Source organism: Microchirus variegatus, assembly GCF_963457635.1.
Source record: "Microchirus variegatus genome assembly, chromosome: 9".
In the NCBI taxonomy this organism is placed as follows: Eukaryota; Metazoa; Chordata; class Actinopteri; order Pleuronectiformes; family Soleidae; genus Microchirus; species Microchirus variegatus.
The window spans coordinates 21,629,529-21,643,405 of record NC_139810.1 but is presented as its reverse complement, the minus strand read 5'-3'; the positions used below and the strand labels follow the sequence as shown (position 1 = coordinate 21,643,405).

At 44.0% G+C, this 13,877-nt stretch overlaps 1 protein-coding gene across 1 annotated transcript in view; it reads left to right on the top strand.

Annotated features, from left to right (window-relative positions):
- Positions 1-2,757: 2,757 nt before the first annotated feature.
- znf385a (zinc finger protein 385A) overlaps positions 2,758-13,877 on the top strand; it is a gene marked incomplete at both ends in the record, with an annotated part of 46,604 nt that continues 35,484 nt past the window's right edge. The window contains one exon of the mRNA XM_083895492.1: positions 2,758-2,974. Coding sequence (XP_083751618.1) covers positions 2,758-2,974 — 217 coding nt within the window. The remainder of the gene's footprint in view (positions 2,975-13,877) is intronic.

Sequence of the window (13,877 nt, the reverse complement as noted above, 5' to 3'; positions counted from 1 at the left end):
TTTGAGTATAGGGGCGGGTACACGTTGCAGAAAAGGCATTTTATTTTCTCATCATCTTTGTTTCTCAACACCTGCCTCACTCTTGGTTGATAGAAGGGACTCCACAGTCAAACATCCACTGTAACAGGTCTCTTCCCTGCCCCCCCCCCCCTCTCTTTCCATGTGCTCCATTTGTTTATGCTCGAGTGACTCTATGTCAGCAGGATGTCAATACCGTCTGTAAGAGACTTTAATAAATAGGCCTGTTATTGGACTGGTGGGAAGGCAAGCCATTGTGTCTGTGAGTGCATGTGTGTGAGTGAGTGTGTGTGTGTGTGTGTGTGTGTGGTGTGTGTGGCCTATCAGTGTGTGCAGCACCGCAGACCAGAGGGAGGTGGAGGTGTCTGTTCCAACTGCTTCACTGGCCTCACTGCAGTGCCCTCTGTCAATGACTATTCATTAAAAGGAAAAGGCCACGATGACTCGAGAACACGCATGCGTTCATTCCCTGAATAAGGTGGTGATGAGGTCTTTTTTTTTTTTTTTTTAAAGAACACATAGTGGATGTAAACATGATGCTGTTTCTTAGTACTTGCATACACATGAATACAATGCAGGCTCCAGTTTTTCCACACACCAGTGCTTGCACCTGCCACCACCAGCACCAGCAGCAGCAGCAGCAGCAGCAGTAGCAGCTCCATACTGTTGCTCTGTGAAGCACAAAAATGCACCTGTGTGTGATTACGGTGTCACATTAGTGCATTCACTGCAGCAGCCTGGCCGACTACTTGTGGGGAATCCTGGGGCTACAAGACACCTGGGAGTTGAAGCCTGGAAAATGTCCTGTATGCTTCAACAGTCACTGTGATCACAAAGTGGAAAGAGGTGCAGACGAATCCTCACACTGCAGCACTCCAGAGTTTACAAAGTGGCACTGTTGCCTTCTTAATGTTCAGTATTTCATTTTCCTGCTCTCATTGTTTTACTCTACATTTGTGCTTACAATACTAATTGATCCTTTTGATTGAAAGTGATATGTTGAACTGACAAGTCTATGGACACAATGAAAACGTAGTTCCCATGAGTACTTGCATGATATATATACTGAAAAGTTTGGATGATCTTGGGGGAAACAAAAGACAAGAAAACGTCTTGTAACCCACCTTTATATGCATACATTGTTTTTCATCACTGTAAGACTTGGAGGATATTCCTTTGCCTGTTAAGTATTCAGTGTATATCCCCATTTTAATTATTTCTTTAAGATCAGTAATTTGGTTCCATCATTTATTTTATGATTTTGGCTTATTTTATTCCCTCAATCTTGTTTTAATTTACTGCCTGTGTGAAGCACTTTGTAACTTCAGTTTTGGAACTGCTTTATTACGTAATATAGTGATTTTGCACAGGTTGAGCTGATACTGAGTCTTCTATATCAGTATAATAAATTATATAGTATCATATATTGCATCAAAGTTGGAAACACATATACACATGTATATATATATATATATATATATACACACACACACACATATATATATAAATATACATATACATATATCAGCAAATATACTAAATTCATACTGGTCCAGCACCTGTGTTTTCTTAATGCCATAAGTGAGAGTAAAAAGTTAAAACTATTTTATTGATCGACTAACGCAATCGTTCAGTATGTGAGTACAAAGCAGCCCGAATAGCAGCCAAGCTTTAAAAAGGTTGAGCAAAACTAACGTTTTGAAGCAATAGATGTTGCATTAATGATGTATGCTCTATTTCTGTGAGCTTACAAAGAAAAGAGGGGAAAGCAGGAGCGAGAGAAAGGCAGACATAAAATGGAGAGAAAAGTGTCCTCATGAAAGAGAATTACCTTCATCCCGCTCTGGGGAGGAGGGGGGGGGGGGGTGTAAATTCCTCTGAGCACTGTCGAGATAGGGTTTCAACACAAAGACCAAAAGAGAAATCAATTCTCCTTGAGATGCTGCAAGGTCAATTCATAGGGGCATTGCTGTGGAAGAGGAAGCTAAAAGGGAGGAGGAAGTTGATGAGGCAACTAAAGAATGGCAGAGCAAGGCTGGAGTGGATAGTGAAGGAGGAGAGAGACTCAACGGAGAACTGAAGGGATAAGGAGAAAAACTGCACGACGAGGAAGAGGGAAGGAGTGAGGAGGGAAGAGACGATTTTGGGGAGAAATCGGTGCCTCGCTACGACATCTCTATGTGCATCATCTGACTCATGCAAGGAGGGAATTTGAGCAGTACATCTGACGCAGTGTTGGATGTCATACTACAATTCAACCTGGACTTGCATATAGCCACAAGGATATCTCCTAACTGTGACCTCACCCATCCAGACAGCTCTTTTCAGGCTCTTTTAGGGCAAGCCAGACACACACACACACACACACAGTGAATGAATAGTACTTTTGGTTCCAAGAAGCACTAAGCTTACTTTTAATCCTTAATGTTACACGAACAGCTCAAAATAGCCCAAATCTCCACCCCTGACGCCTTCACCCTCCCATTAAAAAGTGTTTCTATGTGTTTTAATGCTGTGTATAATGGGATGCAAAAATGCGCAGTAAAAAAGGAAAAAGGTGGCAGTCAGTCGAGGTCAGACCTGCCTTCTGTGGCGTCTTGCCCATTCATATTAGTTTCAGCCAGCAAAGGGATTTCTTTGGGAATGTTTTGTTTTGTGTGCTGGAGCTGAATCGGGGAGTTCTTGCTAGCAGGTAGTTATGGGATCGGCGTGGCGCAAGGCTAAGTGCAGGCGTCTGGTATGCACACCTGTCTCTACACTACAAGTTCTTCCCTGAACAAGCAGCCCTACCCCTCAGAGCGAGAAGAGAGAAGGGGGTGGGAGGAGATGGGACTCTGCCAAGACCTGCACCACCGTTCCCTGCCCCTGCCTGGGGGCAGTGGGGGGAGGGAGAAAGGGAAGATTAGGAAGGTGAGGTGCCAGAGGTTTGGATTAGAAGGCTGTAAGGGACACAGAGGTAACGTGGTATCCGAGGTCATCCATTTACAGTACGTTGCTAAGTCTCGCCACCACGTGGCTGTGGACGTGTCGTGGCACGCATGTGATGAAAAAAAGATGAAAAAGCCCACCTTTATTTTAATAACATTGCTGCTGTTGGAGTTGGGAAAAAAAAGTGTGGAGATTAAATTCTCGCAGTGTCTGTTATCAGATCTGTACGTGGATGAATGTTGTCTCATACATTATGTTCAGCATCGCTCTCAGCAAACACTGACTCACAGTTGCTGTGGCTGTGGTTCAGTGATGAAATGAAAACATCATGCGAGGCACACACAGGAAGGACGGAAACTAGGATTCCCATCAAATTAGCACAGTCGGTGAAAGTGCAATTGTCCCGATGAGACAGGAATAAGAGAGTTCACGTTTAATTCTCCACATCTGAACAATGTTTGGGCCGATGATTGGATTGCCTATTAATTCAACATCAGGGGTTTTGACATGGTGCCTGTGCCATAATATATCAAATGTAACAGCAGCATCTCCGTTTCTATCCGAACATTTCATCATGTGTGCCCGTGATAGCTTGTGTAAATGTGAGAGATTGTATTTACAGTAGCACTGAAGATGGTTTTTGTCTCTGCGCTGCACCAATAATCACCAGGCAGCCACTGCCACAAATCTTCATTAGAGGATTGGCCGTCAGGGAGACAGTTTGTGTTCTTTTGGTTTTACTAGTGGCCTCACGTCCGACGCTTTTAGCTTTGTCTGGGAGTCTCACACTCACAGACGCAGGCACACACCACACGCACAGCGACTCTTCCTTTAAGCCTTTCTGCATGCGTCTTTATAGCCTCCCCTCGTTTTTCGTCCCATTTTTTTCAGTTCCACATATTATGCCCAAGTCCACATGTACGTCATGCTCACGCGTCCTGTCAGTTCGTTCCCTCGAGGTGCATGAGCTGCCCGGTGGGCTCTCGTACTCAAGACTTAACAAATTAAGGTCACAGCAGGGAGAAGCAGAGACAGCAAAGGACAGCATGATCTGCCAAGCTTTTTTTTTTTTGCTTTTGCGACCTCTAAACATTGGCATGACTCCAGCGTAAGCCATTGTCTAAATGGCGACCGTCCCGCTCAAAGGGAAACTGACCCTTGTTGCAACCATTTTGCCAGATAAAAGGTTCCGGTAGCCTTCTTTGAATTTGGACCAGAAAACAAAGCACTGAATGCTCTTTTGAAGGCTCTTTGATATCACACGATGAAGACCACAGGATTAAATTCCCTCTTGTTCTTGCTCGGAGCGTTTTGTGACTCATCCACGACTGTTGTCAGCCCATCACTGCTGCCTCTGGTGCCCGAGGGATTTCATGTGGTTTCACACACTTTTGTGATGAACATACATATGATTCACAGACACGCCAGAGATTTCCTTTGAAATGTAGCTGTTAAACTAGATAGATGGATAGATGGATAGATGGATAGACGGATAGATGGATAGATGGATAGATGGATAGATGGATAGATGGATAGATGGATAGATGGATAGATGGATAGATGGATAGATGGATAGATGGATAGATGGATAGATAGATAGATAGATAGATAGATAGAAGGGGTCCAGAACTTCCAGAGGTCTCGCCTCTGTCAGCCTGAGCCCCAGACCTCCCCTGAAGGGCAGTATCGTATTCTGCCTGACTATGCGTGCCTGTGTAATCTATAGCTGCAGGGAGGGTGACCTTCACAGCAGGCAGCCTCGCAGCGGTCTGCGATGCAGGCACTCACTGGAGAGGACAGGCTGAACAAAAAGGCTGCTGGAGGCAGGACAGGGCAGTTCTTGAACAATTAGATTTTCACATTATGCCCTCACATTCTCGTGAAACACAACAAAACATCAATTTTGATCGCCATACATTAAAAGCATCGTCCTTCTGGCAAAAGGTGGCTTTCACTTATGCGTTTTATATCCGAACGGCTCCGATGTCTGGCGGTTTGCAGGTTGTAATAAAGGCGAAGAAAAAAGGTCTGTATTGGTGAAAGTGCTGTTGGGAATAAATTTGTCACTGAACACCCACCTACCCATTAAATCTACTCTGACCAGAGCCAGAAAAAAAAGTTATTGGCAGTTGTGTGAGGAGATGACGCAGCCAAATAAGTCACCCCTCTCATGAATGATGCATGTCCCCCACCAGCCCTGATGGAGAAAGAGAGCAAAGCTGGATGACAGCTGGGGTGCTGTGTGTGCATGGTGCAGAACAAGGTGAGACCTTTAATGGCACAGTCACTCTCTTCAGCCTCTCTCTTTTTCTCCTCCTCTTCCTCACCCCTTCAAATACACACAATTCAGGAAATCTCAGCGGAGATGTTACCAAATAGTGACTTTAAAATAGTCTGCGCTAATGCCGTGCATCTCTCGCTCGCTCTGCCCTCCATCCTCCTTCCTTCGACTCCCTTTTCTCATTTTTATCATCTCACCAAGGCTGTTTGTTTTTTTCGACAGAAACAATCACTGTATTTTCCGTCTCACTGCCCCGCGCTGCCGCAGTCTGAGACTCTGATAGCAGAAGAGCGACAAAGAGAGGCGAGGTTGTGCGGGGTGGACGTGGAACGTGCGACACGCATGATGGCAGAAAGGAGGGGGCGGGGGGAGAGGGGGGGAGACATAATGGTTTGTTGTCGACGGGGTTGTGCGTCGCATCCGTCTGTCCTTTTAGCAGCGAACCGTGCATCACCCGACAGCGCAGGTTAGCCGCATGTCAGTGGCACGAGGCCACCGACGACACAATGACAGTGATCATTTTCTCCTCGCATGCATGCACTGTGACTTGTACGAACATGCAACCGACATAGGCATACTTCGTCACTGCTGTGTGGAGAGACACTTAGACTGTAGCTGCCTCTGGCATTGGCCATAAATATCCAGAAAAAGCACATGGCATATGATGCCAAAAATATAAATATCATCCAAGACATTAACAAAACTTTGGTCAAAGCTAGAATAGCTCCAAGGACTAGAATTGCAGCCTTTCTTATACACATGACATTTTATTATAGTAGTCATAATACCCATTTTAAGGATGCAAGAAACACGGCACAAAAAAAACCGAGGAGTGAGATGGAAATGAAGGCTGCAGTCACCTTTTCATCCTGTGGTAATTTGTATGTTTGCAGATACAAACCGGGTCTACCAGCTGATCCTCTTTGGACACATTCACAAACATGCACACACACACACATACACATGTCAGCGCCGGCCTTAGGGGCTGCATCAATATTCATTGGATTTGAAACTCTTGACTTGTCCCATTCTCTTGGTCCAAGACAGACAGGGGAGGGTGTTTCTCAGAGGATAATTGCCGGGTGATAAACTACCTCTTCAGACACGGCTACATTGATTCAGACAGACCATTTGTGTAAGGCAAAGCAACAGTGATAGATTTCAACACTTTAGGAACGGACCCAGCGAGCGTTTGAATAAAACATTGTGCATGCGCAATATAGACGGGAAAAAGACATTAACTCAGATTAGTAGCAAGTGGCTAATGCAGACAGTCAGTGTTAAGCTGTGTATCCCCACACCACTCATGCAAACACATCGCTCTGACTAAGTGTGTGTCAACATACTCCCCGATTACCATTCTGATCCCAGAGCAGTTGCACAGGAAACCACAGGGGATCGCGCAGACAATAGACCCAAATAATAGCCTCAACACACACGAAGAGTTCCATTTTGCACACACACACACACACACGTGACGACTACTACTATTCTCCGGTTAATAGACCATTTATAAAATAATGTGGGTTTTTTTGAAAATCAGCACAATGTAAAATGGCTGCTGAACTTCTGTTGTGCTTTGCTATAACATTCGTTCTACAAATACACACACACACAGAGACTTGAACAGGCACTGATTTTTATAGCACTTCAGCAGTAATGTCATGTAAATGTGTTGTGAGTGTCGAGATTTCATGGTGTGTTAGTGGAGCAAGGAGTGCCTGGAGGACAGAGCGGTGTGTATGGGTGAATATGAATGTGTGTGTTTGTATATTTGCAGGTATACACACTGCTCTGTTTCCAGATCTGTTAGTACTTGGAAAAAAAAAATTGTAATAAACGATGGCTGTAATAGATGTCAACGCAAAAGGTGGGAAAAGAGACAGGACAATGTGCGATAGCCTGGTGAGGGTCGTCCACGCAGATGTTTGAATTTATTTAAAGGGACACTGTGTAGTATTTATGGGTTTATATAACCCAAAATCCACTTTTGTATACATATTATGTGCTCCTGCATTGTCTAGTCGCTGTATAATAGTTTTTTGTTTCATTTTCGTAGTGTTTCAAAAAGTCATGTAAAATAACATGGTCGCGGGCCGCGGTTGCATAGCCACTGTTAGCAGCGAGACGCCATGTTTCTACCGGAGCCTGTAAGGACAAACGCGAGAGAACAAATCAAGCTTCTCTTTACTTGTAGCGGAAGTCCCGCCTCCTCTCTCTCCACTTCGTCTGCTACGGCCACGGTAGCTCGCCCTCTCCCTCACCTCACGAACCTCATCTGCTGACACGGAAAAAGACGACGAGGACGACATTTGACCAGCTGCGGATACCGTAGCGCTCAAGGAGGGGAGGGGGTGAGCAGAGCAGCAGTTCTTTGTTGTAAATTTCAGCCTCTCCTCTAGATGGCACTATAAACTACTTACTTCACCTTTAATAGACCTTTTTTTTTGTTTTGTGCTTAATGTTAAGTGACAGTGTGCTCAAGGAATAATGTGCTGCTTCATGGCTAATGTGAAAAACATGTCACTGTGAAGAGTAATGAAGAGTAAGGTCATTGTTGTTAATGTTTCTTTTCCAGATAGACTATAGCCGAGTGGCCACATTAAAGCCTCGTTCTTAGTAAAAATTAAACAGGTTTGGATTAATTCTGCCGTAATTCAACCTCCAGAATCCCGTCACACTGATATACTCCAAGAACATAAAGCATGGACATGCAAAAGCACAAAGTATATTCACTGGAAAAACCTGCTTTAAATCAAGTAAAACATATTTTCTCCCTGATTTCTACTGTTGTTGGCCAACATTGAAATATTCATGACATGCGTTGCCTCTGAAACTATTTTGTTCACTTGGCCAGTGTATTTCTCTTAAAGTGAATTAAACTTCCACTTTTCATTTTAGCACATCCAGTGCACTCAGCCACTGCAGGCGTTTGTTTTTTTTGTCCCCACTCTAAAAAGAAAACATACAAAACAAATGCGAAAAACAAACCAAAGAACGGGAGTTCATTTTTAGTTTATACGTCTCAGAGCACCCAAAATAACTAGCTTCTCTCCATATCCATGACAGAACTTGGCAAAAGAGAGCAAAAAAAAGAGCTAAAAACAACCCATCACAAACCACAGAAAAAGCCAAAAGTATACTGTATCTGTCAGAGCGGGGGTTTTGTTCAAACGCTTCAGCTGTTTTTGTTCAAATAAACCAGATCCATAAACCAAATACAGCTCAGATTAAGCTGCTTTGTTAGACAGTAAGACCTAAACGGTATTAACCGAGCATGTTAATTATGTTATTAATAAATCAATCCTTTGGTTTGTCGTTTCTGACGTGGAAGCTGATTGCTCCTAAGTGCTTGTTTTTTTTCCTCAGCTATACTTACTTCAATTCATCCAAACGAATCCCAAATACGAAGCCAAAACCTCCTTCACACATTCAGATTATCTATCACACACGTAACGATGGGACGAACAGCATCAAATTTCATATAATGAGCCAGGATTTCACGTTGGCTTCTTGACACTATTGAGAGTTCACTTTGCAGTGCGGTGCAGATTTTGAATACGAGTAGTTGGCGTTTTCTCGTTGTCCCCCCGGTCTCCTCAGAATTGGACATGTGCTTGTGCTGCACATCACAGTCTCTCTCTCTCTCACACATTATCTTTTCTGCAGCTCTCCTCCACCACACAGTTTGTTCACTTACCATTCACTGATTCACTGCAAAGAGACAGGCACCCAGAGATAGAGGGATAGAGAGAGAGAGAGAGAGAGAGAGAGAGAGAGAGAGAGAGAGAGAGAGAGAGAGAGAGAGAGGCGTGTACAGAAAGGGAAGAGCAAGGGCGACGGAAGGAGAGGAGGAGGAGGAGGGTGCGGTGGAGGTGCTCAGTGATGCAGGGAATGAGTAGAGTGAAAGTGTTGGAGAGAATGAAGTGAGTAGAAAACAGAGAGAGAGAGAGAGAGAGAGAGCAAAAACAATCTGTACACAGAGAGCGTGAGAGCAGAGGACATAGGGTGAGCTGTGGTGCAGAGCTGACAGAAAGAAAAGGGCAAAGACAGAGTGTCACACACACACACACACACACACAGAGTGGCATGTCCGGACAGAACATGACATTACCAGGAATCTCGTACGTGTTTTAGCTTGGACACATTTAAAGACTTAAATCTGCGATTTCCCTCGAGAGCCACGCGCTTGCAAGGCTTTGGTTTTTACGAAACGCTGCCACTGCTTCTGCGTTAGATAAGTCTCACGGACTGAGCGTGGCACACATTCAAACAGCCTCTTCTCAGCTCTCTCCGCATGGGGTCCAGAACCGCACCAAATTGAGATATTCAAAGACGGAGCTCAATCCGTCAGCTCCGCTGATCGATTCTCTCCCTCTTTTCTGCATCCCCCTTTTAAAATTAGTCTCTCTCTCTCTCTCTCTCTCTCTCTCTCTCTCTGATAGCGTGCCTCCTCTCACTCGTTGGCTCTGTGCTCCAGTATACAGAGCAATTACAGAGATGATATCCACTGTCAGTCAGCAGCTCACAGATGAAGCGGGGCCTCTTTAACATGCTAATGGAATGCCAGATTCAATCAGGCCTTTGTATGGCAGAGGAGAAGCCTGTGCTGCTCATTAAAGAATAAATAAGAACAACAATGAGAGCTGGACTGCAATGGCAAACAGCACCTAAGCCATGCCATTGGACTCATTCTTCTACTCGGGTTCTTTCAGAAAACACTCCTGCACCATTATACCACTTTTTTTTTTTACCCAACCTCTCTTCTGTGTGATGGAGGAAGGTTTAGGATGTGGAGGAAAACAGTGTGTGGGCTGAATCTAACGTCCGTTTAGAGCCGTAACTAATGATTCATAATCGGTTAATCCGTCAAATTATCTTTCCGATTAATCGAGTACTTTATTTGGTTGGTAAAATGTCAGAAAACATGATGATCGTTGTTTCCCAAACATGGAAACAAGGTTGTCCTTGTTCTTGTTTTGTCCACAATTATTCTGTTCTATTGATCGAAGTAACCAGGAAACATTTACATTTAAACCAAATCAATTATCGAAATAGTTGACGATTCATTTAGAAATTGGTTAACAACCGATTAATCTAATAATCGTTGCGGCCCTACATCCATCAATCCATTGGACAGACAAGACGGGAGTAAAGTGTGGAAAACCACAAAATGTCCTCGACTTAGACTCTTGAAAATCGTGTTCAAATGTGTGTACATTTGAATGGAAACGGGTACGGTTTAATTCATTTTAACACCAAAACATGCTGAAGCCACATGTTGTCCGTTTCAGCCTTTAAGGACTCATATTATACCCTATTTCTACAAGTTAACCTAGTTCCCTGGTGTCCTAACGAACATGTCTGTGACATGCTTTGGTCAAAATACCTTAAGGATGAAGCACCACAGCAGTTCAATCACCCTGACAAAACAGCCCTGTTCAGAACGCTCGGTTTTGAGTGTCTGTCTCTTTAAATGCAAATGAGACACAGGAAACCACGCCAGCGTCACTGAGGCTCCAGCAGCTAACAGCAGTTAGCATTTGGAAAAGCCATCATTTGCCGTTTTATGTATCCACTGGACGCGTAAATCCTCTGAGGCTGGAAGTTTGTGTAGAACTCTGTGCTGCACTGTGCAGCCAAGAATAGAACACTTTGTGGACTTCCACTCTTTGCGGATACTATTGCCCTCGCCTGCACTCTTGCGGAATTTGCAAAACAATGTGATGTCACGTTGCGTCAAGTCATCATCGAGTGTTTTATCTCCTGCTCTTAAACTTAGAGGCGGACCACAAAAACATATTTTTCATCATCATCTTTGCCTGCTCATAGGGCCTCCAGAGTCCCAAATATAAGTATTACATTTTTTTTTTTATTAACAAGTTGATTTTGCATAATATGTTAATGTAATAATATAATATAATAATGTGTTATCATATCATGTCATATTGAAAATACAATAATCTACGATAAGAAGTTAGAGGACTTGCTTCAAAGGAGAGCGCTGAGCAGATGTAAGCACATGTACCTGCAGTGAGGGTCTTTTTAAATGTCAGTGTGAACCGAGGAAATGTTGAGCCGCGGTGTTCGTTTCAGCCCTGATGTAATTCAGCGGTGACGTTTAACAAGCACATTACACCGCGGTTATCATTTGATATCCTCCACGCTCTCGTTACCGTGCTGCTTAGGATGAGCTTTTCAAAAAGCCCTCAGCTCCTTTCATCCACTGTACACTTTGTTTAAGGTCTCTCCATGGAGACTTGATTCATAGGTGCTCCCTCTCCCTTTAATCATCATGCGTCAGCGCTGGAGAATGAAAGTGTGTGCGTAACTGTGTGTGTGTGTGGGTTATGTACACATAACTCTAAATGAGAGATTTACGACAACCAAGATCAACCAGAACTTAATGAATCATACATCACCTGCTGCCACGGAGGAAATGTGCTGAATGTGCCTCAGCTGAGCCTTAAAGTGTGGGAGGTGACGTGGAGACACACACATAGAGCTTATTTAGCTTCAACGTACGAGACAACAGAGAGAACGCATTGCTCTCGTCCTCGACAAGTGAGCTCAGGTCTGGTTCAAGCAGGTTTCCCCCCTTTCTTTAATATATGAGCTACACCTGGGGACTTAGCATCCATGGAGGGCCTTTTCATAAAGTCTGAATCATACTACACTGGCACATAGTTTCACCCCAGTATATAAAAAAAACGTTCTTGTTTTAACCTTTAAAAATGCTTGCTCTGATTCTCCGAGTGTGCACCCCCCCCCACCCCCCCCCCCACCCCCCAGCTGCCTGCAAGCCTCTACACAGGGAGATGATGGATGCTGATTTTTTTTTACAAAAGTGTGGTTTGTGGTCACATCAATGCCAAGTGACATTAAAATAGGAGACCCCCCCCCCAGCACTTAAAGAAATTGGGCACAGACCGTCATGTTAGAGGACATGCTTTTTTTTCCTGTTAGACTACTCCATATTCAGAGACAATACACTGCAGGGCTGCAATAAAAGCAGTGGTCATCAACCATAAAGTCTCCTCCCCCACTCTATTTGGCTGATAACATGTTGCCCTCTATCCTCTCTTGGGAATAGAAGAAATTAAATGGACTGGCAAACACCCTGCAAGGTTGATGTTCTTCACACAGCACAGTTTTTTTTTTAATCCCCACATTCAGCCAACCATGCATTCCCCTTTTCTCTGTAGCCTTAGGGCTGCTGGTGGTATAATCTCAAAGTAAATCTGGTGCCTTTGTTGCCTTCCTCCGAAGTGTATTCGGGTTCATCCACCTGTTTGTGGCTGAGTGATAGAATTCCATACCTGAGGGCACAGGTTCCTGGGGAGGTGTATGGGAATAAAGTTGCTTGCTATTGTTCTACCAGGGTGTGTGTGTGTGTGTGTGTGTACTGGGGAGGAAATGGGAGATAAGTGTTGGATTGTGTGGGGGCAGGGAGGGAAGAGAGAGTAGATCTGAACAGACAGAGGTGGCGGAGAGGGTACATGTTGAAGAATGTCACCTTGTCCTGTTTTATTTTTTATGGTTTTCTCTTTCCATCTCGTTCCATCTCGTTCCATCCCCGTTGTCCCGTTTTAGAGTAACGATGCACAGACAGAATTTTTCTTCCCTTCTAATCTCTCGCTGCTGCACTGGATCACTGTCATTCAGCAGACACAACAAGGCAGCGCTCCTATTCCACAGCATTCCGACAGTCTATCCATCACTGGCGAATGCATTGCCCTTAGCCAGTGACGCTCAGACACATCTCCATTGGACAACGCTGATCATCTTACAAAACTAGCCTTTAGCCAAGGGAGGAGCCGGGATTAGAGAAATACACACAAAGACAGAAATTTAAGAATGAAATAGAGCTTACAGCAGGGAATATAAAAGAGGACACGGTGTTGGATGGAGGGATTATGGACTCTGTGAATATTTTAGTCTGTGTAGCTATTGAATAATAAAGTGAGTTAATCAGTTTAAAAGGGGACATAATATTCAAAATCAACATTTTGATAATTGTAATACTTAAAATTGCATCGCTGGAGGCCCTATGAGAAGGCAAAGTGTGAAAATAATGACTTGCTCATGTTTTTCACTCAGTACAGGAGATAAAACATGCAATGTTGACTTCTGCCCTCATTGCTACGTCGCAATGATAAATTCCTAGAATTGTTTGTCTCGCGGAGCTCCGCTTTGTCCCTGAAAACGCCAGAGTGCAGGCGAGGGCAATAGTATCCGGAAGTCTGCAAAGTGTTCTATTCTTGTCTGCACAGTGCAGCACAGAGTTCTACACAAACTTCCAGCCTCAGAGGATTTACGTGTCCACTGGATACATTTTATATATGACGGCAATGTGCCACCTAGAGTCGGCAAATGATGGCTTTTCCAAATGCTAACAGCTGTTAGCTGCCAGAGCCTCAGTGACGCTGACGTAGTTTCCTGTGTTACGTTTGCATATTTAAAGAGACAGGCACTCAAAACAGAGCGTTCTGATCAGGGCTGTTTTGGCAGAGTGATTGAACTGCTGTGGTGCTTCATCCTTAAGGTATTTTGACAAAAGCATGTCACAGACATGTTCATTAGGACACCAGGGAACTAGGTTAACTTGGAGAAATAGGGTATAATATGAGTCCTTTAAAATATGTTATGG